At 37.3% G+C, this 26,813-nt stretch overlaps 1 protein-coding gene and 1 long non-coding RNA gene across 2 annotated transcripts; both read left to right on the forward strand.

Annotated features, from left to right (window-relative positions):
* The first annotated feature begins 9,425 nt into the window (after nucleotides 1–9,425).
* On the forward strand, nucleotides 9,426–10,236 carry LOC112772541 (uncharacterized). The gene is made up of 4 exons (XR_003187538.2): nucleotides 9,426–9,527; nucleotides 9,616–9,752; nucleotides 9,930–10,011; nucleotides 10,137–10,236. It is a non-coding gene; the product is annotated as an uncharacterized lncRNA (long non-coding RNA).
* Nucleotides 10,237–13,469: 3,233 nt separating this feature from the next.
* Nucleotides 13,470–16,792, forward strand: LOC112769935 (uncharacterized). Its single transcript, XM_025814382.2, has 4 exons — nucleotides 13,470–13,551; nucleotides 13,633–13,707; nucleotides 14,908–15,892; nucleotides 15,946–16,792. Exons 1-4 carry the CDS (start codon nucleotides 13,470–13,472, stop codon nucleotides 16,790–16,792), a joined length of 1,989 nt encoding a protein of 662 aa, XP_025670167.2.
* The last annotated feature ends 10,021 nt before the right edge of the window (nucleotides 16,793–26,813 follow it).

Raw genomic sequence — 26,813 nt, forward strand, 5'->3', positions numbered from 1 at the left:
AAGAAAGGAATCGCCTTTGAGTGGACCCTGGCATGCGAAGAAGCGTTCAGCCATTTCAAAAAGATACTCTTAAAACCTCCCATGCTCAGCAAACCCAGAGAAGGAGAACCTCTGTACTTATACCTGGCGGTGACCACACAAGCCATGGCGGCAGTCCTCGTCTGGGAAGAAAACAAAACTCAATGCCCAATATACTTTATCAGCAAAGTACTCCAAGGGGCGGAGTTGAAATACACCAAGTTGAAAAAATTGGCTTACGCCCTACTAACCTCATCTAGAAGGCTAAAGCAGTACTTCCAAGGGCACGCAATCATTCTGAGAACCAACCAGGCCATTCAGTAAGTCCTCTAGAAACCCCACCTCGCGGGGAGAATGATGGCATGGGTAGTAGAGCTGTCCCAATATGACTTACAATACGAGCCCAGGTAGGCAATCAAAGCCCAGACAATGGCAGATTTCCTGGTGAAGGTCGCAGGAGAAGCACCCGACATACTGAACACACGGTGGAAGCTCCACGTTGACGGAGCATCCAACCAAACATTCGGAGGGACTGGGATCATTCTCGAGAACTCGGCAAGAGTAGCTTACGAGTAGTCGATCAAGTTCGATTTCTCAGTCTCCAACAACCAGGCAGAATACGAAGCATTGATAGGAGGGTTAATCCTAGCTAAAGAGGTCGGAGCGTTAAGGATAGAAGTTAGTAGTGACTCCCAGATCGTCACATCCCAAGTAAACGGAAGCTACCAGGCAAGGGACACACTAGTACAAAAATACTTAGAAAAGGTAAAAGAACTATGCAAAAGCTTCGAGGAAGTCGTAATCCAGCATGTTCCTAGAGAAAGAAACGCTCGGGCAGACCTCCTCTCCAAGCTAGCGAGCACCAAACCTGGGACGGGGAACAGGTCTCTAATCCAAGGGCTGGCAACTGAACCAGCAATCATCTTATGCGCAACCTAGCCACCAAGCCCTCCCTCATGGATAGACCATATCCTCCGATATTTGGAGCATGGCGAAGCACCCCAGAACAAGAAGGAAGCACAAGCCACCAGGAGGGAAGCCCCCAAATATGTGATCATACAAGGACAGTTATACAAGCGAGGGCTCCACCAACCCCTATCAAATGTCTACGCCTTGACCAGACGGACTACGTCCTAAGCGAAGTCCACGAGGGGGTGTTGTGGTCACCATATTAGAGGAAGGTCGTTGGCGAGGAAGATCATCCGATCAGGGTATTACTGGCCCACAATGATGTCGGACGCCCAGGAGTTCGTCAGGAAATGCAAAAAATGCCAAGAAAATGCCAACTTCCACAAAGCTCCACCTGAAGAACTCAGTCTGATGATGGCGCCCCGACCTTTCGTCCAATGGGGAGTCGACCTCTTAGGGCCATTCCCACCTGGGCCAGAACAAGTAAAATACTTGATAGTAGCCATAGACTACTACACCAAATGGGTGGAAGCTGAACCACTAGCTAGAATATCTTCAGCAAATTGCCAAAAATTCATGTTGAGGCAAGTAGTCACCAGATTCGGAATCCCAAAAACTGTCATATCAGATAATGGGACACAATTCACCGACAAGAAGTTCAAAGAATTCCTCTCAGGACTAGGAATCAAGCAAAGGTTCTCTTCAGTTGAGCACCCCCAAAGCAACGGCCAGGTAGAAGCAGCCAACAAAGTCATCTTAAAAGGGCTAAAGAAACGACTTGAAGGGAAGAAGGGCTCATGGGAAGACGAGCTAGCCTCAATCTTATGGTCTTAGAGAACTCTCCCCTAATCATCCACCAGCGAAACCCTCTTCCGACTCACATACGGGGTCGATGCAGTCATCCCAGTCGAAATAGGGGAGCCGAGTCCAAGATTACTTCTCGGAGGAGGAAGCGAGGTAGTCGAGAAAGACCTGGTTGACGAAACAAGACAGATGGCACACCTGACAGAGATAGTAATCAAGAAAAGGATAGCCCTAAGGTACAACGGCAAAATACTAAAAATAAGCCTCGGGGAAGGCGACCTGGTCTTACGATGCAACGACATAAAACCGCCAACCCCGGGAGAAGGCAAGTTGGCCGCAAACTGGGAAGGACCTTACAGGGTAAGAGAAGTCCTCGGCAAGGGCGCATACAAGCTAGAGAGGTTGGATGGAAACAAGGTACCGAGGACATTGAACATGGCAAACCTAAAAAGGTTTTACTCATAAGAAAAAGCGACCTCACGGCCTGACGACCCCGCCACCTCCACTTTAATTTTCCTGCCATATTTTTCTCCTTTTTCTTTACTTTTATTTCTTTTAATTATGTATTACATCATTCCTTTGTTTTAAGTTCTACATATGCATAAACAATAACCTTGTCTTTTGTAAGATATAGCCAATACGGCAAAATGACAAAAACGACGAGCGGTCGACCTAACAAAAATCCGGGACTGATCACCCCCGGGAACCGAAGGGACCCAAAGCTAAAACGCACAACTTAAAAAGCAACAAGCGACAAAAATGGCAAATAGCATAAAACGGTAAACCAAACATCAAAGAAGGCCACGACGGCCCGGATAAGCAAAACAATAAAGAAAGTAAAGCCACAACGGCCCGAGCAAGCAAACAATAACAAACAAAAATGGCTTAGTCAAAATAAAGTGCCAAAGTATTCATTACAATCAAAAAGCGCCTCAAACAAGCCCAAAGGTAAAAGCAATAAATTACAAGAAGCAATGCAAGGAATACAAAAGCTGAAAGAGGTATCCATCTCAAGGCTTGAGGATATCAACGATCCTCCCGTTCTCAACCGTCTTGAGATCCCCAACCTGAGAAAGATCGAGGTCGGGAGCCAGCACAGCCACCTGAAGCTTAATCCCCCCCTCGGTCAGCTTCACGGCCTCCCAGGCCCCCTTTGCAATCTCCTTGTTTTTCTTCTTCAGGGTGGCTATCTCCTGATGAGCAGTCGTTGTCGAGCTCTCCACCAACTTCAGTTTCTCTCCAAATCCTTGTCCTTCTTCTCAGCAGCGGCAATCTCAGCACAAGAAGTATTCAAATTTTTCATCAAGGTGAAGGTCCGCTCCACCAGCCTATTGATCTCTTTGGCATCCTCCTCAGCCTTCTCCTCCCGCTCAGTTAACTTTGTCTTCAAACAATCCTTCCGAGACCTCGAATCCGTCAGATCCTTCTGGGAGTTCCGAAGCTTCCCTTCCAAGACATGAATATTTCCCAAGACAGGTTCCACCTTCTTGGCAATAGCGGCAGCTCGGAGAAGACTGCGATAGATCCACCTCGCCTGACCTGCAAGGTCGGCATCCTGGAAGAACTCTTTAGTACCAGGAAGCAATTGGGACTCAATGAAACCCCCAGCATCGAAGTTCTTCTCCATAACAGAAAGGCCCCCCCGAGTCCCGCTTTCTCTTCTTCGGGTTGCCAACGACCTGCAGGTCGTCATCACTAGACCCCAGATCCTCCTCCCCAAAAAGAACCTCCTCCTCCACACCTGGGTTCCTCGGGGCATTTTCAGGAGGGACCTCAGCCGTCTCCGCCTGACCTTGGTCAGCCCCGTTAACCCGACCACTACCTTCCTCGGCATCCTCCTGGCCATGACTAGCTGAAGGAGTCACCGAGGAGTCCTCACCACCCTCATCACCCTCTTGAATGAGGTTCATTAACTCAGCCAGGGTAGTCTTTCCGCCAGCCATGGAAACTGCAAGCAAAAAGCAAAGCTGTGAGCAATAGAAAAGTAAAACACTAAACAAAAATACAAGAAAAATAAAGAACTCACCAACATACGACCGACCGGTCTCCCGATCCCCCATAACCATATGAGGATTAAGATTTTTCTCGCCAAAAATGGCCAACAAGATGTCGGCAATGTTACGCTCTTCCGAGCTCAACCAATCATAGGATATTTTTATTAAGTAATCGGATCCCGCCCCAAAGCTCCAATAAGTCGGGATCCGCCTTTCTCCCTCGGCAGTAAGCCTGAAGGGTTGATGACCCTCAATTGGTCTGACCTTGAAAAAAGTAGACTTAAAATCATGAAAGGAGTCCTCAAAAAGGCCAAAGATCCTGCGACTTTGTTGAGCCCTAAAGGACATATACCCCTTTTTCGTCTTTCCTTCTCGAGAAGGGTTCGTAAGAAGGAAAAGGTAGAGGAAAACGTTCACAGAGATCGGAAGCTCTAGATACTCAGAAACCATCTCGAAGCATCGAATGGCAGCCCAGCTGTTCGGATGCAGTTGCGACGGAGCAACATCACAACGGTTTAGCAAAACCATGACAAAGGGAGAAAAAGGTAAACGAACTCCCAAAGTCATGAACATGGGTTTATAAACCCACAACCAGTCAACAACTCGTGGAGCTGCCAGGTTCTTTTAGCAGATACGCTCCCGATCAGCAGGAACATAAACTTGGTACAATGCTTCCTCGGGGCCACCTCCACACAAGAGCCCAGCTTGGCGCAGATCCTGGAGGCTCTCCCGGGTGACCTTGGAGGGGGTGTCCTTCACATCGGAAGTAACCCAGGCATAATGGTCAATGAAATCGGCTAGCGGCCGCTGACCCAGGTTCGGAAATACGGGGCGCTCGGCTATACCTACAACGGGGGCACCACTTAGTCAGAACGGGAGGTCGGGAACCCTTAAAGCAGTAAAAACAAGCTACAACTCCCTAAAACCACCTCCTGGACACCCCTACGCTAACCCAAAACTTAAGCTAAACCCAGAAAAAACCCAGTGGCACCCCCTCTAAAGGAAGAAGCAGCAAAAAGCAAAAGAAACCCAGACATTCACAAAAAACGCACGAAAACACCAAGGAAAACCAGATAGCAAGAAAAACTGTAACAACGTACCAAGAAATGTAGAATCTGTAAAAGTTGAAGGAAGAATCCAAAGGATCGAAGCAGCAGTAAAAGCGGGGAAGAGAATAGAAGCAGCAGCAGTGCGAGAAAATAAAAGAAAAAGAAAAGAAGAATAGAGTTATGAGGGAGTTGTAAAATAAAAAGAGGACAAAAGGCGTAACCGCCGAGGAGGAGCACCAAAAGGCAAGGGCACATTCGCCATTTCACGCGAATTTCAAATCATAAAATGATGGGCATTTAATGCCTAGCGCAGAAGTCAAGGAGGCAGCATCCAGGGAGAGGCGAGATGACTACGCGTGGGGAACACGAACGGCATCAGCGAGCTCCCGAGAAGAGGGATACGTCCCGACTCGGCGAGTAAGTCAAATGCGCCCAGCCACGAGCTTCAAACCTCACGACTGGCGCGTTGGGGGTACTGTTACGGACTCACACGGTCCAGCCCGATTACCCGACGGGTCAGGAACACCGCTCCGATCCAAGCCCGAACCATCCTTTATGATAGGAAAACCCGACGGGTCGGTCCCCCACGCCCGGCCCGAAGTACGCGCGACTTGCCACTACACGGTTCAAATCACCGTGCCCAGCAAACTGGTCGGGTCGGTATCCTCGGGGCAGCACCCGAAGTCCCGATCCGAAATCCGGAACGACCTGCTCCTCCCACGTGGACTAGGACAGCTCACAGAAGTTTCTTGGCCAGTTGGCTAGGTCATTTATGGACCCACCCAGCACAGTATATAAGAGGAGAGGCCAGCTCTCCCTCAAGGTACGCACTATCTTACCTAATTTGGCCATCACATCGTACAGACACTGACTTGATCGTCGGAATGTTCTTGTAGGTGGTCGTCCCCCTTCGTCCACATCACCCCCGGCGTCGCCAGCCTTCAACCCACGTTCCGACTCCCGCTCCAAGTCACGTCAAGGCCTCACCCTCTCGTTCTCTCTTCGATACCCGACTCGACTAGGACCCCATAATCCCAGGTACCGAACAAGTTGTTTATGAGAATAGATAACCCAATCAAAATGAGCCAGAAAGAGAAACGATCAAATAGTGTTGACTTGAAGACTTTAACGAATTGACTTGACCCAGAATCATGTGTAGCCGGCTAATGACTCAGTCACTATAATTTGACTATCAATAAAAAATATAGCGCAGTTGTTACATTTGATAGAACACAAAATCTTGCAACATCATTTTATCTAAAACTGGGCGCTATTGAATAAGCAGCATCTTGCAGGGATCTCGTGTTCGAATTCCATGTTTTTTGTTTAAATCTTCCATACCATCTTTCAAAAAAATAAATTAAAAAAAAACGCACACACACAGACACTAATACCAAGAGGCCGTTAGAGTTACCACAGATCCAGATATGGAGGGTCCTTGGAAGAAGCCATGGGTGATTTTGATGGAAGGAATAGTATTGATTCAATTATTCGGTAGGAATAATGGGTGCTTTACGGAAGAGAAGAGGTCTTTGCTTGATTTCAAGGCTTCTTATTCCAATTATGCTTTGTTGCCTTCTTGGGTGAATGATAGTCCAAAGAGCAACTGTTGTGAATGGGAGCGTGTAACTTGTGATCCCTTCTCTGGCCACGTCACCCATCTCTCTCTGGAATCTGTAAATAGAAACTCCGGTCGAACCGGTTGGGGTGGATGCCTTGATAATACAAATTCAAGCAGCTTAAATGGGTCTTTATTCTTATCTTTCAAGTATCTGAGATATCTTAGTCTGTCTGCTAATTGTTTTGATGGCTTCATTTGGGAGAGAGGTATATACACTAATATAAAAATGTCATATTTGCGTTTATACAAATCAATTATTAACTTATTATTCAATCAACTATTATATATATATATATATATATATATATATATATATATATATATATATATATATTGTATTTGAATATATATTTTATACGAACGACGATATTTTTTAATTTACATATTGAAAAAATGTTAATGTTATACGTTGTTATCGATTCATTGTATGTTATTTAGGGTATAAAATTTGAAAAGTAACTAAAAACCAATTGAACCATCCGATTTAAGAAGACCATAAATCGGAAGGTCGATATTAAACTTCTTAATTTTTTATTTTATTTTTTGAAACCTCAAAACTGATCCACTAATTTTTCAGCCTTCAAAAAATATAAGAAAAACCTCAAATCAGAGGCTCCAATTTACAACCTCGCACTACTACATTTTGAGCATTTGGTAACATTTATTGCTTAACATTTGTTAAAGTGTTAGTAATTATTATAAAATTATATATAAAGTAACATTTATAATGAAATGTTAGTAAATATATATAATTTTTTAAAAAAACTTCAAAAGTGTTACCTATTTCAATCTGGAAATCAAAATCGGAGGTTACCTTAGCTATTGGAACGGAAGAAAGATCAGGAACCTGCTCCAAATCTCGTTCTCCTTCACTCTCGCTCTCAATCTCACCCCAAATCTCGTTCTCCTTCACACTCTCGCTCTCAATCTCTGCTTCGCACTCTCGCTCTCAATCTTACTGGCGCTCTCGATCGTGCTCCTTCTCTGCTTCGCACTCTCGCTCTCAATCTCACTGGCGCTCTCGATCGTGCTCCTCCGCTCCTTGAATATCTCTCTCATTTCAACAAATTCTAGGGTTGGGATTGTTATTCTCTGTTTTGAGGTGAGTCTAATGGAGGAGGAGAAGAACCTCCTTTCGTGTTCTTTCTTCTCTAATTTTCACTGCTTCATTATTATTCTTTGCAATCTTCTTAAGTGTTTTTGTATATATTTGTTAAGATTTGTTGGCCGTGAATTGATTGAATTCCTAATGTTAAGATCTGCTTAATTCAACCCCGAGAATCCTGAAGAGGACACTGGTGATTTCAGAATTGCATCTCCAGCTGCTAAGGCTCTCCTTTTTCTTTCCTCGCTTCATTTCCGAAATTCATTTAGTTATCCTAGCAATATTTTTCACTAGAAAGCAAAGTGTTAGTAGTTAGTAACTAGAACGAGAGAAGCAAGACTTGGATATGATGTGACATGTTACAACTATTGTGATATGATATTGTCATGCCTGTTCTGTTTCTGTTTGTAAACTTAACTAGTTAACTAACCAGCTTTGAGTTTTTGCTATGGAGACAGCAATGACATGAATAATGTTCAGCTAAATGATGATGTTCTTGGCCTGATTGTATTCAAATCAGACCTCCATGACCCTTCTTCATCTCTTGCTTCATGGAAAGATGATTCAAGTGCTTGTTCATAGAACCGGGTTCAATGCAATCCAGCAACAGGAAGAGTCACTGAGATCAATCTTGTTGGGTTAGGATTATCTGGAAGAATTGGAAAAGGCCTTGAGAAGTTGCAGCATCTAATGGTATTGTCTCTTTCTCATAACGATTTCAATGGTAGCATTACTCCTTCACTTACACTTTCCAGCACCATTCAGAATCTTAATCAAAGTCACAATGGCTTCTCCGGTCAAATGCCAACTTCATTTTTCAACATGAGTTCAATTAGGTCTCTTGATCTTTCTCACAACTCATTCTCAGGACATATCCCTCAAAGTTTCTTTGACAGTTACAATTTCCTTCACTACTTTTCTTTGTCCAATAACCTGTTTGAAGGACAAAGTCCTAGCAGAATCTCTAGATGTTCTTCATTGAATAGCACTAATCTTTCGAATAACCATTTTGCCGGTTATATTGATTTTGCTGTTGTTTGGTCATTGAGCAGGCTTAGGCAATTGGATTTTTTCAGCAATGCCTTATCAGGTTCTTTGCCTAATGAAATTTCTAAATTGCAGCTGCATCTGACTCATTTTGATCCTCGGGTTAACTAGAAAAGGCCATAGGGGATATTAAGGGGCTTATCACTTAAATTGCTAGTGTTGATCATTTTTCATGTCAACTTAAACATTGTTTTTGTCTGCAGGCAGTTAGAGCACATTGTTCTTGTACATTATCATTTTCTTCTTTGAATTTTTGGCATATTATTTTCGATTTTCATGACCTTTCCTGACGAACATTTGGGAGCATCAAACATTGTTTAGCAAAATATATGGCAAAAATCCTTTCTTTATCTATCTTCTGTTGTACTTTCCCTAAGTTCTTGACGCTTACAATCAGCTTGTTCTGTTCCTAATTCTATTATTCATGCTTACCCCAAAATAATCTTTTGGTTGACATCAAAATTCCATACAAGTTGAGATAAACTTGCTTACAAGTCAACCAGTCTTTGCTGGTCCCAACACAGTGCCTAAGTGATCTCGTATTAATTTAAAACCTCACAACAAGATTAAAGTTTGTATTGCTTAAATAATCAACATTAAAATATGCATAAATTAAGTGTTATCTCCCTGTCCCTGGTTTCCCCTTTATAGCTTATGGATATTCTGAGTATTATCCTAGGTTGCAGAATTTCTCTTACTTTCTATGAGTAATTTTTTGAGTCTCATTTGTTTTTGCAGTTGTCTTGGTAAATGTATCTTTGGGTGGATTGCAAATGTTATTGTTATGGTGACTCTTATTTTGAGTAGAAATTTCTTGCATTGTCTTTTCTACAAAATGTTCTACACCATTTTGATTCCTGTGGTATGAAATGTTATAGCCAAGCTATCCCCGCACGCCATCTATTCGAAAGGGTTGGGTCTTTCGTCAAGTTGTCACGCTGATAATATTTACAGGATTAATGGGATTTATAATAGAACAAGTAAGAAATGCCTGTATTTTTTTCTTAATTCTTATTTTCTCGAATTCTTCAGGTTTTCTGACCGTGTTTTTATGATTTAACTTTGCAGTATATTAATCCAATCGTATAGAATTCACAGCATCCTTTGAAGGGAAACCTTTTATATGCGATTGAGAGAGTCTTGAAGCTTTCTGTTCCAAATTTATATGTGTGGCTCTGCATGTTCTACTGCTTTTTCCACCTTTGGTTTGTATTTAATCTCGGGCTCATCCATTGTTTATATTTGCTGGTGTGTTTACATGTAAACTGAAGGATTGTAGCTCTAGTTACCTGTGCTTAACATGGACTTCTGTACTGTGCAATTTGATTATGATAAAACACCCGTGATCTATCACAAACAATATTTGCAATTTTGCAATGTAGGTTAAATATACTTGCAGAGCTTCTGCGATTTGGTGATCGTGAATTTTACAAGGATTGGTGGAATGCAAAAACTGTTGATGAGGTAATTTCTTTGTCTCGGCACTCTCTTAGGTTGTTTATTTATAATTATTTGTTAAGTGAATTTTTCACATATTTTCCTTTTGTTTAATGTTGTCGTGATGCTGCTTCTGTTGTCACATTCGTCAGTATTGGAGGTTGTGGAATATGGTATGTCTTTTCCGGACTTAATTTTGAAGACCAAGTTCTTTCTTTATTATTTTTTCTCTTCCTGGGAAATGATTTGCTGGGCTTGTGTAGTGATGAAATTCTTGTGAATATATATTTTATATAGTTATTCTACCAGGTGTAATCATGGTTTACCACTCTTTACATTAAAAAAAGGGTTTACAAATTATAATTCTCTGAAATTAACAAAAGGAAGAAATGGAAGCTGCAGGTTTCCATATGTTTCTTGCTGATGTAGTTTCTCAGTTGTTACTGTGTAAATGGTTCTAAAACCATATATAGAACTTTGCAGGTTTATTTGTTATTTTCAAGTGTATTTCTAATCCATTACTCTAATATAATTTCATTGGATTGAACTATTATACCACCAACTATGCTTCCAATGCACCTAAGCTATTGTCTGCAAAACCAAATTATGCCACTTATTCTAATGTTAATCTTGCAAGTAAATACATTTTTCTTTATCTTTCAATTAATCTCAATATATATATATACCTGTCATAATAGAAAATTCTACCTAGACTGTAGGAAGTGCTGTGCAGCTAGGCTGATATGTCTTAATGGGTTTAAGTAGGTAGAATGATCTACAATCTTCTCGGTGCAGTAGTAATCCTTGTATTGAGTTTATTTTCAATATTAAATTCTGATGGCAATTTGTGCCTGCCAATGTATTGCAGAATGAAGATGGTTTGGTATTTTATAGCAAGGCTCTCGTTATTGTGTAATCAATCTTCCTGGCCTATGAATATTCAGGATTACTTGATGCCAAAACTTGATTAAGATTTAGTTTAGAATATAATGAGTTCTTTAAAGGGTTATATAAACTTCTTTAACTCTGACCATTTATTTTTCGTCCGTTGGCTTGAATCTTATCTTATGACCCCTTGATTGGAGTCACATTGGGGTTGCTAAATGCTAATATTTCTTATGGGTAGGCTTTTATTAGTGTTACTTATGCGTGATGATTTTTGGTATTCTAAATTAAGTACTAATAATAGGAGTTCTCCATAGGTCTTCGTTTTAGATTTTGTTTACCTTGTTTCTAATTAAGTACTAATAATGTCACACTTATGTGTTTGAAATGTTTAGGGTCTTAGAGAGAAAGTGGCAACAGCACCTAGTGCTCCACCTGCTACAACACCCCAGCCTGTCAGTGAGTATTACAGCTTATGATTATGCCATAGTTAAATTTTTGTAAATGGAGAATATTTGAATTTCTGGGAAGAATTTCATTGGACGTGAACATTGGGAGTTTGATCCAAATGCAGGCATTGAAGAAGAATGTGCTGAGGTTGAAAGTTTGCGCCAAAAATTCAACAACAATTTATTCTCCATTAAACAAAGTTCTGACCTCTTAATGAGACTCCAGGTATGTACTTTTTGACCTACATTAATCAATTATGAAATTTTTTAATTAAAAACTAATGATATAATTTGAAATAATATTTAATTGATTTTGATCCACCATTTACAATTGATTATGAGTACATCAAACCGGAAATCCAACTATGCATTATGCATATAGAAGTTTGACTAACGTTTAAGCATCCTTATTTCATTTTTTTTTTTTTTTGGGTAGGAGCATTCTTATTTCATTGAAGTAGCCTAAGAGTAAAAGAAGGTTGGAGTGAAGGGACTGGGGAAGAAGAAAACATATGAGTCAGAGCACTTTGTTTGGAAGGATGACATCAAAGTCCCTTGGGGAAGGATAGTTGCATCAAAGCATAAAGATAGTCCTTTGGAATACAATGAGTATGTTGTTTATGATCCTAAGTAGGTGAGAATATGCTACTTGGTGGAGTCAGTATGAGAAGAGAGCTATGATGGATACCGCAGAGTGAAAAGACCAGCATTTATGTGGTGAAATTAAGGACCATGTGTTTTGGCTGAAGCTCCTTCAAGTTTAGAAAGAAGTTTGGAACCATTGGTCAGCATTGAATATTTGTTCTCTTGTGTGATTAGTAAAATATTTGTATCACTTTTTCTTTTTTATTTATATGGAATATTCATAAAGTTTAAGTGCTATAAGTATTTTTTTTCTTTTTTCATTTTATTTGCATTACGAAGCAAACTTATACAATGATTATTGATTAATGAAAGAGGTTATAAAAATTTCATTTTGTGAATTTAATGAAAAATTTCATGTTGTAGTAATTAATTTTAGTATATTTATATTGTGTATAATATAAAATAAAAAATATTATAATATAACTAAAAAATATTATTAAAGATCTTTTGTAATATTTTTTAAGTGTTAAAAAAAATGTCTATGGTAACATTTTTTGAAGTATTACAAAAAAATATTTATGGTAACACTTTTCTAAGTGTTAGATAAAATATCTATTGTAACATTTTTTAAGTGTTACAAAAAATATCTATAGTAACATTTTTTCAAGTGTTACAAAATATATCTATGATAACATTTCTTTAAGTGTTACTAAGAAATATCTATTGTAACATTTCTCATAATATTAGTATAGAAGATCTATTGTAACATTTTTACTAAATGTTATTAAATCTTTAGAAAAATGTTAGTAAAACTCTTTAGTAACATAAGGTATATTTAACATTTGTTAAAATGTTACTAATATATATTGATAACATTTTAATATGATTTGGTAACATTTTTTAAATGTTAGTAAAAATCAAATATGTAGTAGTGCTTCCAATTTGAGTTTGTCATTCTAAACCTCAGTTTTCTATACCTCCCAAAAAAAGAGTTGTTTCTGATTTGTATTTTTAAATTAAAAAAAAAGTCATTTTTATATTATTTAAAAAATATATCAATCATCTATATTTATGCAAAATACGTTCTCTGGAAGCAAAACAAAAAAAATGAGTGATGAATATAACACGTTTTTTAAAAACATAACAAAAAAAATTATTTTTATATTGCATTTGAATATATATTTTATACGAATGGCAATGGATATAAAAACTGATTTTTTTTTATCCAAAATATGATGATACCAAATCTGCTGTGCATCCGTTTAAGGGTTGTCATAAAAGTTATATTTGAAAAGTTTCAAGTGAAAATTTGTTGAGCCTAAAATAACTTATGCCTAGTTTAGAAAAGAAAATTATGTAGATAATACGTTTAATGAAATTGAGTTTTTTTAATTATTAAAAGAAATATACGATATACTTCGTAGTTCGTACTTTTGTTGTGTTATATGTTCATGAATCTGATATATTCCGGGAACTATATTGAAGAATGAAGATAATGGAAGCAAGTCAACATTAAAGAGGTTGGAGACATTAGATTTCAGTTTCAATAACTTCAAGGAGAATATAATGGAGTTCTTGTATAGTCTAATATCCCTAAGGAAATTAATTCTTGCACATAACAAAATTGGTGGACTCTTTCCTAGCAAAGGTATGAATTTAACATAAAGGATGGCTGTTCGTTTTGTTTAAATATTTTAGCAGATAAATCTAATGTGTATTTTTTGTTCAGAACTATCAGTTTTATGCAACTTGAAGTCATTGGACTTGAGTTTCAATGATCTTAGCGGCAGCCTGACAACTCAAGGTATCCACCTGAATTGCTTTGTTGTGCTTATTAATTAATTAAAAATCGAAAAAGCATGATGATTCAATATTTCTTTGAAAAAGTATTAGGAACTAACATTAATACACAGTTAATATTATAATTAATATTCAACATAAAAAAATAAATATTCAAAACTCTTAAAAATAAAATATTTATAATTTAAATTAAAAAAATATATAAAATCTAAACTTAACAAAATTTTATTTTTAGCGAATTTTATATTAGACTTATTTGATAATTTACTATAATATTAACTGAAATTATCTGTTACAATATTAATTTTCTAGCATTATTCTTGTTTTTAGTATACTTTCTCTTTCGTTTATTATATGAACAGTGGCGGAACTTGAAACAAAATTTTGGGGGTTCAGATAGAAAATAATTGTCAAAATATTTTTGATATGGACCACATTTAAGATAAGCTCGTCTAATCTCATCTCTCTGGTTTGGGTGTTGCCAAATTTAAAGCCGTTTCTCAAGATCTCGTTCCAAAAAGTTAAGGTTAAAGTCATCAGATGTAACTTTTTGAACTTTTGAAGGTTATATCTCACTTTCTTCGTGATTCATTAAAGTAGAAGAACTATCTACATATATTGATATTGTAAAAGTTATATGTTCTCTTTCTTAAATATTAGTCTCCTTCTTAAAAAATGTATCAATTTTTTGATTTTTTATTATTATTTTATATAAAAATTTGAATATATATCCTGTAAAATATGTAAAGAAGAAGTTAGAAGAACAAATATTAAAATTTATAATATTTATTGAATTTTTTTTATCAATCTATACAAATACAATAATATTAATACTTATTAAATGTTTTATTATTTTTTATCATATAAAATTAAATTAAATAAATAGTCAAATATAAAATAATATTAAATTAAATAAATAAAAAATATCTAATTTTTTATATTTGAACTTAAAGATAGAGAGAGTGTTGTTTATTAAACTTATTAGATACTTTAAATCATAGTAAAGTATTTAAGTCAATTGAACTATTTTTTATCTTTTGTAAAAGTATTACTAAATTTTTTTATAAAAAGTTTGGGCCATGGCCCCTTGTCTGCTCCACCACTGTATATGAGTAAACTCACTTCATTAGTTTATTATAATTTTCTTAAATTATTGGATTAATAGATATTAATTAATTCAAATTAATTCACTATTTATGTGCAGGACCTTTTTCTCTGGGAAATTTGACATCGCTTCAAACTCTTGATCTCTCACATAACTCTTTGAGCGGGAACATTCCAGAACCTTTGCTTGCTAGACTTTCATCATTGGAGCATCTGTCTCTTTGTTTCAACAATTTTGAGGGTTTATTTTCATTGAACATTTTGGCTAATCAATCAAAGCTTAAGGTTTTGCAAATAGGACATATGAGTTCTAAAACATTTCAGGTTCAAACTGAAAACATCCCTTGGAATGCATCATTTCAATTGGAAGACTTAGAGATTTTCTCTTGTAAATTAAACCTACCTACAAGAACCTTTCCTTCTTTCCTTTCGTCTCAAAATGCCTTGAGACGAGTTGATCTATCAGAAGCCAATTTGGCTGGTACGTTTCCCAATTCGTTCTTCATGAACAAACCCAGATTGAAATATATGTTTTTATCAAAGAACTCATTTGTTGGATCTTTTGAGCTACCTGTTAATCAAAGTCAACAGATGAACCAATTATACACATTGGACATATCAAACAACTTGATTGAAGGTGAGCTTCCCACCAACATGGGGTTCTTCTTCCCATTTTTAGACTACTTGGATGTTTCAAGCAACAGATTTGATGGCTCTATTCCTTCATCAATTGGAGAGATGTCAACCTTGACTGTCTTGGATTTGTCATACAATAATTTTTCTGGGAATGTTCCCAAACACTTTTTTAAAGGATGCATCTCTCTACAATCATTGCTAGTGGACAATAACAATTTCAACGGAGCATTCCCAAGCTTTGTTAGAAGTCCGAACCTAACAAGAATAACAGCATCAAGGAATAATTTTGAAGGCCAAATAACAGAAGAGATGTGTGAACTGATTAGGCTTCTGGCTTTAGACTTGTCTTACAATAACTTCTCAGGTGCACTGCCTTCTTGCTTGAACATGCCATCTGCAGGACTCATTAGCTTGCAAGGAAATAGTCTTACGGGCACAATACCCGAAGCGTTATTAAATGGAACAATGAGGATGGCTATTGATCTCAGCAACAACAAATTAGTGTGGGTGGCCTTCAAAGTTTGATGTTTCTTTTGTTGGGAGGTAATCAGTTGCAAGGCCAGATTCCCAATCAAATATGTCAGTTAAAATATTTGCAGATATTAGACCTTTCCCAAAATAATTTCACTGGCTCAGTACCTTCTTGCTTCAATAGTACTACGTTTGCTTCAGGGAAACAATCACTGTTGTTTGGATTTTTTTTCAATCCGTTGCTACAACTCATAATAAAAGGTTTATCCCTTTCGTACAATACAGAATTGCTTGAAATCATTACAGTTTTGGACTTGTCATCTAATCAATTGACAGGAGAAATTCCGGACCAAATAGGAGACCTGAGTGGCCTTCATGCACTCAATTTATCCCACAACCATTTGGAAGGTCCAATTCCAACAAGCTTCCACAATCTACAAAGCATTGAGAGTATGGATCTTTCAAATAACAGTTTGAGTGGTGAAATTCCTCTACAGTTAGAGGACTTGCACTATTTATCTGTCTTCAATGTGTGCTACAACAATCTATCAGGTAAAGCACCTAACCAAGGACAATTTGGTACTTTTGATGAGAGTAGTTATAGAGGAAATCAATATCTCAAGTGGGGTAATAGTAATAGAGGCAATGCAACACTTCTTCCACCTCCTCCAAATCTGCCTAGTGGAGGAGACAATGACGATTCTGTAATTGATTTCACTTCTTTCTGTTGGAGTTCTGTTGCATCCTTTGTCACAGTGCTCTTAACATTTGTGACGATTCTTTGGATCAATCCTTATTGGCGCAGAGTATGGTTTTATTTTATGGAAGAGCTCCTCTTTAAATGCTTTGGTTGGTTCCTTGAAGATGCATTCTACTAGAAACTGTGCTTGTCATTCGGTTGTTCTTTATGTTAATATTGTGTTTTGTAAAGTTATAGACGTGGATGTACTTTTGTATTTGGTACTAGAATCTTGAAGTTGTATGCTGTTATGACTTACAAAGTTTTTTATAAAGTTTTTGGGCATGCTATTGTATAATTTGTATCTATGTTATGTTGAGTAAAGTAATTATGATGCCTTAAATAATATTGTTAAAATTAAAGTAAATTTTTTATTATTTAATAATATTTTTTAATTTAAAAAATAAAAATATTATTAAAATATAAAAATATAATTTTAATAATATTTGTATAGTGTCACCAAAACTAAAAACACCGTAAACTTCATCTAAAATTTTTAATGCAATCAATCTATCCAAAATATTTTTTAATGATTTTTAATTTTGTAAAAGAAATTGTGAAATAAATTACTCTTATAATTTTAAAAATAGGTCAAATAATATATTTGATATTTCTTTTCTTCCACTAAATGTGCTTTGTAACGTGATTTATTCTTGCGGGAGACTAAGTTGGTTATTACTAATCTAACAACTTATTTGTAATATTTTATTATTTAATTTACCACCACTACTTTGATTTTGGTGCTTCTTTTCTCTTTGGTTAACATTATCTTGTCCATCGAGGTGGCAAACGAGCCTAAATTTGTCAGATCAATCTGCGTAACTCGCTAAAAAAGGTGAATTGGACTAAAAAAATTAAAATTACTAATGAGCAAAAATCTGCCTAACTCACACCGCTTAAACTACGGAATTTAGTGGGGCGGGGCAAAATTCCCCATCGGACTTAGTTTTTTTTGGCAAGGCAATATTTTTGTAATTTTTTGGCTAAAATTCAACTTCCCCCAATTCAACTTACAAGAGTATGAAGATGAAAATTGAGTGTTTTGGATTATGTTTATGTTGCTTTGGAGACAATATTTATAATTATGTTTTGAATTATGTTTATTTTGCTTTGGAGACAATATTTATAATTATGTTTTGGATGAAAACTTGGTTTATAATTATATTTATTAGATATTTATAATTACAAAAACTTTAATATTTGTGAATATAAAAAATATAATTTTTTTATATCTTTAAAAATTATAAATTTATTAAGATGGTTGTGAAATTATATATATTATTTAGTAGTTAATAGTAAAAAAAAAAACAAAAAAAACAAAGAGAAGCTTTGGCAGACTTAGCCCGCCAGCCCGCAGTTAGGCGGGACGGGGTGAGATTCTAGGACCGCCTCACTAGGCGGGGCGGGGCGGGGTGGACTAGTCTGCCAAAGAACAGGCTTCTGATGGGGTGGGGCGGGGCGGGGCGGGGCGGGGCGGACTTTCCCGCTTGCCACCCCTACTTATCCATATATTCTCTGAATTTCTTTTTGAACAAACCTTCTTTTCTTTCATTGCTTTTAATGATAAATTAATTTTTGAAAATATTCATTTCTAGTAAGGTCAAGGCAAGACTATAAGATAGGTCAACATTTATTTCTTAAACTTTTTTTTTATTATTTTAAGTTAGATCCACTCAATCCTATGACACATATTTAACCATATTGATTATCGAAGAATAAAATATAGAAGGTAAACATTGAAGACTAAAATCATAGTTAATGATATCTGTTTATACTCTGATCCAAAATATAAAGTCAGACCTAATAAAAAAGAAATGCCCAAACCTTAAAAGGAGGTCTCAACCCCATGTCCGACATTTTTAAAGAGGTCGGACACCGACAAAGGGGTTTAGCTCTACTTATCCAAACAAGTAACTGCCTCCAGATATCCCTCCGCTATATCTAGAAGGGAGATCTTAACAGAATTTCAAGATAAAGGGAACAATTAACCATTAATAAAGATAGAACTACTCCAACAAAAGTGGCTATCTATCCTACTATAAATACACTGATACCCCTCAAGTATATTCACGTTCTACTCTACTAAAAAGCTGCCTAAAGCCTTTGCTAATTTAAGCATCAGAGTCTCTTGCAGGTACCACCCCCACCTCCTCACGAGGGACTCGGACAGGCAGCACCTCGGCACCAACAAATCGGATGGTGCCATACTAAGGGACCTATACCTCATGTTTAGGCCCAAATCAACGTTTCAGGTGACCCTCAGAACATTGACACCATTGCCGGGGACTTGTAATTCACCTTCTAATAATGACGGACTATCAACATGAAGACGTCCATATGGCTTCTGAATCTGAAGCTGAGCCCCAACTGGAAGACAATGCCCTTATATTGCCTCCACCACACCAAACGCGTGAACCCCGTGAAGAAGGGCCATCAGAAAATTCACGTCCCAGGAGGGTCCATTCCAAAATTCACCATCCCGAAGATGAGAAACCCCCTCATACAACCGAGATCCTGGACCTAGTTCATGGTCAGGAAAATCGACTAGAACAGCTTGAACACGAGGATGAGTGACAATGGGAAGCAGAACAAGAGCTACAGAGAGAAGCAAGACGACAGAGGGAGCCAGAAGAAAACCTCCGAAAGCTGGAAGCTGACCTTCGAAACCAGACTAACAAGTCGGATCGGGAAGAAAGCCCCTTAGGTAGAGAAGATCTATTCACAGAAGAGATCATGAGGACAAAGGTTCCCAGGAATTTTAAAACACCCGATATGAATCTCTATGACGGGACAACTGACCCAAGACACCACCTCATCAACTTCAAAAGTAGGATGTACCTGCCTGATGCTTCCGATGCCACCCAATGTAAGGCCTTCTCGACTACTTTAACGAATGTGGCCATGAAGTGTTTCGATAACCTGCCACCCAGATTGATAACCAATTTCGACGACCTGGCCAGAAAGTTCTTAACCAGGTTCTCTATCCAAAAGGATAAAACCAAGCACAAGGCTTTGGAACAAATGCCTCTTTATGCTAAATTCATGAAGGAGTTGCTATCCTAGAAGAGGACTTTAAAGGGAGATGAAACATAATGATGACCAAGGAATATAGTGCAATTATTCAAAGAAATTTGCCAAGAAAAATGCAAGATCAAAGGAGTTTCTAAATTCCATGCACCATTAGAAATATACTCTTTAAAAAAGCCTTGTGTGACTTCAGAGCAAGTATCAATCTAACACCCTTGTCTGTGATGAAAAAGTTACAAATCAAAGAGGAGCAACCAATAAGGATAGCTCTACAAATGGCGGACAAATCACTCAAATATGCACATGGAATAGTTGAGAACATCTTAGTTAAAGTGGAAAAATTTTTTCTCCCAACAGATTTTGTGATTCTTGACATGGAGGAGGATGTAAATGCCTCTATTATTCTAGAGAGACCATTCCTAGCCACTGGAAGAACCTTTATTGATGTTGAAAAGGGTAAATTCATGTTGAGAGTGCATGATGAACATTAGTCTTTAATGTTTTCAAAACCATGCATCATTCAAGTGAGAAGGAGAATTGCGTGAAGGATAAATCAAGTGATCCAAGCCTCCAAAAATCCCTTGACATCAAACCTAAGTTTGGTATTGGGAGTGTATCACCAAATGAAGAAAAGAAAGTTCTCAAGAATGTACCTAGAGAGTGAAGAAACAAGAAGATCCCTATAAAAAATTTCTCACCAGGGGAGAAAGTGATGTTAGTTCACCATTCCTTGAAGCCATATACAGTAAACATGATTCTATCCCTTGAACATGTTGAACTCATAGATGTAGACAATGGAAGAAGATTCACAGTGAGAGGGGAGGAGTTGAAGTACCATGATCATCCTCCACCTTAGCAAGCATTAACCATCAAGCTAATGACGTTAAAAGAGTTCTTGTTGGAAGGCAACCCAACCATTGATAACCTTTTAGTTTGTCTTTAATTTTGTTTTATTTGAATAAGCGTTTGCATCACTTATTTGTTTTCACTAGATAACCATGATTATTCATATTTTCATCACCACTGTTTTTCTTTTTTGCTTGAGGACAAGCAACCATTCTAAGTTTGGTGTTGGAGGCTATGATCTACATAGCCTAGAAGATGATGAAGAGGGAAGTAACTCTATCCTTGAGCTTTTATTTCTTATATCTTGCATCTATTTTTGTTCTTAGTTAATAATTATGATTCATTCATATTTCATGCCACCTTATTTTTGAAATTTCTTTCACCCAACATCTTAAGCATGGAACAAAGAATTTTTGAATGAAAAAAGTTGAAGAAATTTTTTAAAATGGGGCAAGTAAGATTAAGAAAAGTGAAGATTCTGATAATGTAAGTATGTCATGAGGTTACATATTTGTGAAAAAGTGCATGGGGAGCTCTAAGACATGGAATGAAGTTTAAAGAAGTATTATGGAGGTTTTCAAAAAATCAATAATATCAAGAAGTAACGAGAAAAGAAAAGAAAGGAAAAAAAAACAAAAAACAAGGCCCAAGGCTCTGAGCACCACTGGTTAGGAAGGTAAAAAGGAATCAAATCTCAAAGAGTTTTTTTCCTAGTTAAGTACATGTAGTGTTTCTGTGTCAAGAAAAGAACATTTAAATTCAAAGCCAAGTGCAAATAACCTACATAAAAGAGAAGGCAAAGGCTCTAAGCACCACTGACTAGGAAAGTTAAAAAGAAAACGTGAATCCAAAGTGTAACACCCTATTATCCTAAGTCTTACCTCATGCCGTAAAGCAAAAGATAACAAAGTACCACAATAGTTTTAAAGCTGAACGATATCAAGATGTTATTGCTTTTTATAGTAAGTTCTTGATGAAATAAGGACAAAAACTTGATGACGGAAAAATTGCATCCGCACAAACTACCTGCAAGTATACCAGGTCGCATCAAGTAGTAAAACTCACAAGAGTGAGGTCGATCCCACAGGGATTGATGGATCAAGCAACTTTAGTAAGGTGATGAGTCTAGTCAAGCTAATATTGAAAGGAGTTTGGTAAAATTTAACTAACAGAATGTAAATTGCAAGAATTCTAAAGTGCTGAAAGTAAATGGCAGAATGTAAATTGCGAAAACGTAAATGACAAGAAACTTAAATTGCATGAAAAGTAAATTACATCAAATGTAAATGGGAATTGGGTGTTGGGAAATTAAAGGAAGCAGTAAATTCAAAGCAATTAAATGAAACTCAAGGCAATCAAAGTGAGAAATAACAGAGAGAAAGATTCATTAGGGATTGGAGATATCATAATCCATCATGAATTAAATGGATCTCAACTTCCTTCTCGATCATATGAGTAGATCTATGGCGGATTATAATTGATTGGATCCCAATTCCTTGACAACCCAATCTCTCTAATCACAATCAATCTTGCCAATTCCTTGATCTAATTGTCATGAGAAGAGGTTAAGCACATTCTCTTATCCATAAGCGACACAAATTCTCAAGACCTCAATTCTTCCCGAATAGTGTTGGTCAAGAGAATTGTGAAGGATATAGCTCCAATTCTAATGCTCATGATTCTCCTTGCGAGGCTCACACAAGCATTCAACATATTTAAACCCCCTTCCGGAGTGAGTGAATCTCAATCAAAACAGAAGATATCCTATAGCTACACAAGCGGATTGAGAAGAAGAAGATGTTCATTCATTTATAAGGATTACAATAGAGCTCCTTCCCTAATGAAATGGGGGTTTAGTTGATCATCGCTCTAAGAACAAGTGCAAGAAATTTAAATTGCATAAAAGTAAATTGAACGCAATACGAACGGAAATGTAAATGCGAAGAAGAAGAACTGTATGAAATTTAAATTGCATAAGAGAAATTAAACTCAATACAAGCTGAAGTGTAAAAATTGCATAAAAGAGAAGTGTATCTAAACTAAGAATCATATACTAAGCTCCCTGGAGTCTCTAATCCTCCAGCCTTCAGAGCCTTTTTCAATCTTCAAAAACTCTTCTATTTATACTTTTCTTCTCATCTTCAAAATGGGCCTTCAAGTACTTGGATGTGGTCCTTGGCCTTGATTGAAGCAGTTAGGAATGACTCTTGATGATGTTGACATTGGGATTAATTCACTAGACGTTCATAATCTTGCATGGTGCCATTTGGAATGAAATTGGCCTGGGCGTTGATGGCTAACGTTGGTGGGCACTAACAGTGGCCAACGTTCCTTTTAAAACCATTGAGGAATGTTTGTGGCAACGTTTGTGCACCAACGTTACTACCAACGTTTGCCTGGTCATGCGTACGCGTCAAAGCTGTTTTTTTACCATTTCACGCGTGTGCGTCGCCTACGCGTACGCGTCACAACAAATTTTCCAAGGATTTTATCGAAGATGTTGGTGAGCAACGTTTGAGGCAACGTTTGCACACCAACATTGGCATAGTCACACGTGCGCGTCACCCACGCGTACGCATGGATTGCCAATTTCCATGCCCACGCGTACGCGTCGCAGCAAATTTTTCCAATTCTAAATTGACATTTTATCGAAGATGTTGGTGGTAATGTTTGTTCACCAACGTTCCCAACAATGTTGGCACCCTTTCAATTAACGTTGCCAGCAACGTTGGTGAGCCAACTTTGGCCACCAACGTTTAATATCAAGCCTTAGAACGTTGCCAACAACCACCAACGTTGCTTGCCTCCCTTGAGCCAATGTTTGTGGCAATGTTGGTGGGCCAACTTTGGCCACTAACGTTGCCATCTTTGCTTCTTCCTTGCCCTTCCTTTGCTTCTTTCACCTATCATCAACCAAACAAATACATCAAAGTCTTGCCATAATCACAAGATTTTTCATCATTCATAGCATCAAGTAAATCTTGCATAAATCTCATAAAAATGCACATAATTAACCATGTTTGATTGAATCAAGATATGCATGAAATTCTCATCCAAATACTTACTTATTGCCAAAGAAATGCATGAAAACCAAGTAAAAACAAATGAAAAAGGCTTGTGAAACTAGCCTAAGATGCCTAGGCATCATACGATAATATATATAGAAGGAAATAATAATACTAGAAGTCCGATGAAGAAATAAAGCTCAAAACAGAGATACAAAAGCACGAAGCGTTCACACGATCAACTAAAAGCGCAAAGGATAAGATACACAAGATAAAGATACAAGATCATAAGATATATAGATATATATGTATAATATCCAAAAGAATACTAGCCTCAGCTCGCGAAGTTTAGGCCGACTAGTTAATACAGACATAACAAAGTTTTTGGAAATTTAAAACAGTCACATCCTAACTCTATAAGTAAGCCTCCAAGGCATCAAAATACAAAATACAAAATGTGAGAGATCTACATAATTAAAATCAAAATACAAAATATAACAAGTGATCCTCTGCTCTGTCACTATTCCGTAACTCACTGAGGTGGGTTACGACCTGCATATGAAAAACATCAACAACATATGGTATGAGAACCGGAGGTTCTCAGTATGGTAAAAGTGCCCAATATATAAGATATAAAGTTCTGAGATGCTAAAGAAAATCCTAGAACTTCACATCGATATAGATATTCAAACTTAACGAAATGTAAAATATAAACCATAAATAGGGTATTCTAACTTAGGGGATTTCTAACCAACATAACACTGCTGTCTCACAGCCTTCGCCAGCCTAACCTCCATGCGATTCCATTGCCACCACCTACTGAGCCTCTTCAATCCCAGCAGAAAATACAGGTATTGCAAACAAGTAAAGCACAAGTAAAGAACATATACAACAAGTAGAACAAATAGCAAGTAGGCATGTGATTCATTTAAGCATAATAGAAGTTAAGCAAAGCAAACAAACATATAAAAGATGCATATGATGAATGTCTATCCTAATTGGCTCGTGATATCACTTGTCGGTCTATAAATACCAATCCAACACATCCTTTAAGATGTAGCCTTTCTGCCACATCAAGGATATAGTACCCTGCACACTATTGTTCTGTGGATATAGTGCCCAGCACACTATCGTTCCGAGGATATAGTTCCTGGCAAACTTGCATGCTCATTCCAAGGATATAGTGTCTGACACACTCTTGTAGTAGAGAAGGTTATGCGAGCGGGATACCACCCCAGCCCTCACATCTCAACGTAAGCAGGATTAACTACCGTCCTTACGCCGGTGCTGCGACCTCGACAAGCGGGATTCACTACCATCTTTGCCCGAGGCGCATAGCGACTCAACAGTCTCAGTATGAAATAGTATATAACAATAGTCCTCAGTGATCACTTCAGTACTCATCAAATTCTTTCATTCAACTTCGAGTCCCAAACTCGTCTTAAACATCAGTCCTTAAGTCCTCAAGTCCTCAAGTTCAACATCAATATAGTACTCCATCACAATGCCCAACTTGTTCATTCTCAGTACTTCAGAAACCTAAGTCTCCGCCTTCTAAACTCATAACAGAAAATCACTAATTTAAATCACTAATTCATCTTTACTAGTCTTAGAGTCTGATTACTAGCTAAGAGTCTTAACGAGAAGTTAGAGAAGTTTGGAAAGCTAGAGAACCCTTAAAAGTGAAGAAAAATAAGTTTTCAATAAAATAAGATTTTCGCGTACACAAACCTCTGTCCATGTAAGCACAAGGTTGAAAATGGGTGGTTGCGTACGCGACACCTCCCTCACATACGCGAGTATCCAAAACAGAATGGAATCCTCGCGTCGCGTGTTAAAAACTCGCGTACGCATACCTAAAAAATACATGCCCGCGTACGCATGCTAGTGCCTGCGTACGCGAGAGCACCTGGTAGTGGCCAATGCTCATGTCGCATGCACAAGTCCGCGTACGCATGCCTTATCAGACTTAGAAAACTTTTAAAGTTGCAAAATTTCAGATTTTCATACCAAACTTCAAACGCGCATAACTTTTTTGTTTTGAAATATTTTCTTTCCGTTCTTTGAATGTTGTAAAGCTCTCTGACACAAATTTTATTTAAATGAAATTTTATCAAAAACAAAGGTTTAGAAGCCAAGTTATGCCTTACCAAAGTTCATCAAAATTAAGTTTTACAAAATGTGACAAGTTCTCAAGTTCTCTAGTTTTTCCAAAACTTCCAACCAATACCAAACCAAAACCATTCAAAACAACCCAAGTATCCATAGTAGACACTCTCAATCCATTTCTCATTTATTCACTATCAAAACCACTTAATTTTTACCAATCTACTTAAATTCCTATCAACCTCATCATCATAAATCATCATCACTACAATCCAAATCCATAATCATTCTTATTCATCAATTCAATCAATAATCAAAACTCACTATTCACCACCATTTAATATCAACATCAACCACAAGGTTCCACATCCAATACCATCATCAACATTTATCATCAAACATTAACAATCACCATCATAATTCATGAAAATCATCACAATCATTAATAATCATCATACGTCATTAACAATTCATACTTATCCTAAGGTATACTAGCCTAAGGTTCACGAAATATTACATATTATATAGAGAAAACTGAAATCATACCTTAGCCAATTTTCACACAACCCAAAACTTGAGTTCCAAGAAGTTCAACAAGTTTAAAGCACCAACACCACTTCCAAAACTCACAAACTATCAAGTTATACACATATAATAGACCAAAATGAATATCTAGGGGTTCACAAAATACCAAACCATAAAGGGTTAAGAGCAAGCTTACCTTACCCACAGAAAATGGGGATGAAACACAATAATTTTCCACTATTGGTTGGCACATAAACAACCAAATCACAAAAATCTACTCAAAACCATAACCTATATTTTTGAAATTATTAGGGCTAAAAAATGGAGTGGAAAATTCAAGTTCTTGCTTACAATTCCTAGCTAGAACTGATGGGTTCAGTGAGAGTTTTGTGTGGCCACAAACAGAACGCGAATCGGAGCACCGTAGCTCAATATACAAGCAAATGAAGGTGAATGTGAATAGTGCTTCTTCTTCTTCCTCTGTCTCAATTCTCAGCTGCTAGGGCTTATGTTTAGGGTGTTATGAAGCTGAAATGGCTTCATAATGAACTTATATAATGTTGGGCTTGGGTGCAATTTGGATCCGGTCCAACCCGTTAGCATTTTTTGCCCGTTTGGCCCAACTTTGGGCAAAACCTTTAAAATTAGTGC

The sequence above is a fragment of the Arachis hypogaea genome, chromosome 18, assembly GCF_003086295.3.
Source record: "Arachis hypogaea cultivar Tifrunner chromosome 18, arahy.Tifrunner.gnm2.J5K5, whole genome shotgun sequence".
Lineage (NCBI taxonomy): Eukaryota > Viridiplantae > Streptophyta > Magnoliopsida > Fabales > Fabaceae > Arachis > Arachis hypogaea.

What these genes read in the sequence shown, in the direction of transcription:
- LOC112769935 (XM_025814382.2), top strand. Translation starts at nt 13,470, where the DNA reads ATGGAGTTCTTGTATAGTCTAATATCCCTAAGGAAATTAATTCTTGCA. An exon ending in CGGCAGCCTGACAACTCAAG is followed by an intron (nt 13,708 to 14,907) that starts GTATCCACCTGA and finishes ATTTATGTGCAG; the next exon opens with GACCTTTTTCTCTGGGAAAT. An exon ending in ACGGGCACAATACCCGAAGC is followed by an intron (nt 15,893 to 15,945) that starts GTTATTAAATGG and finishes ACAACAAATTAG; the next exon opens with TGTGGGTGGCCTTCAAAGTT.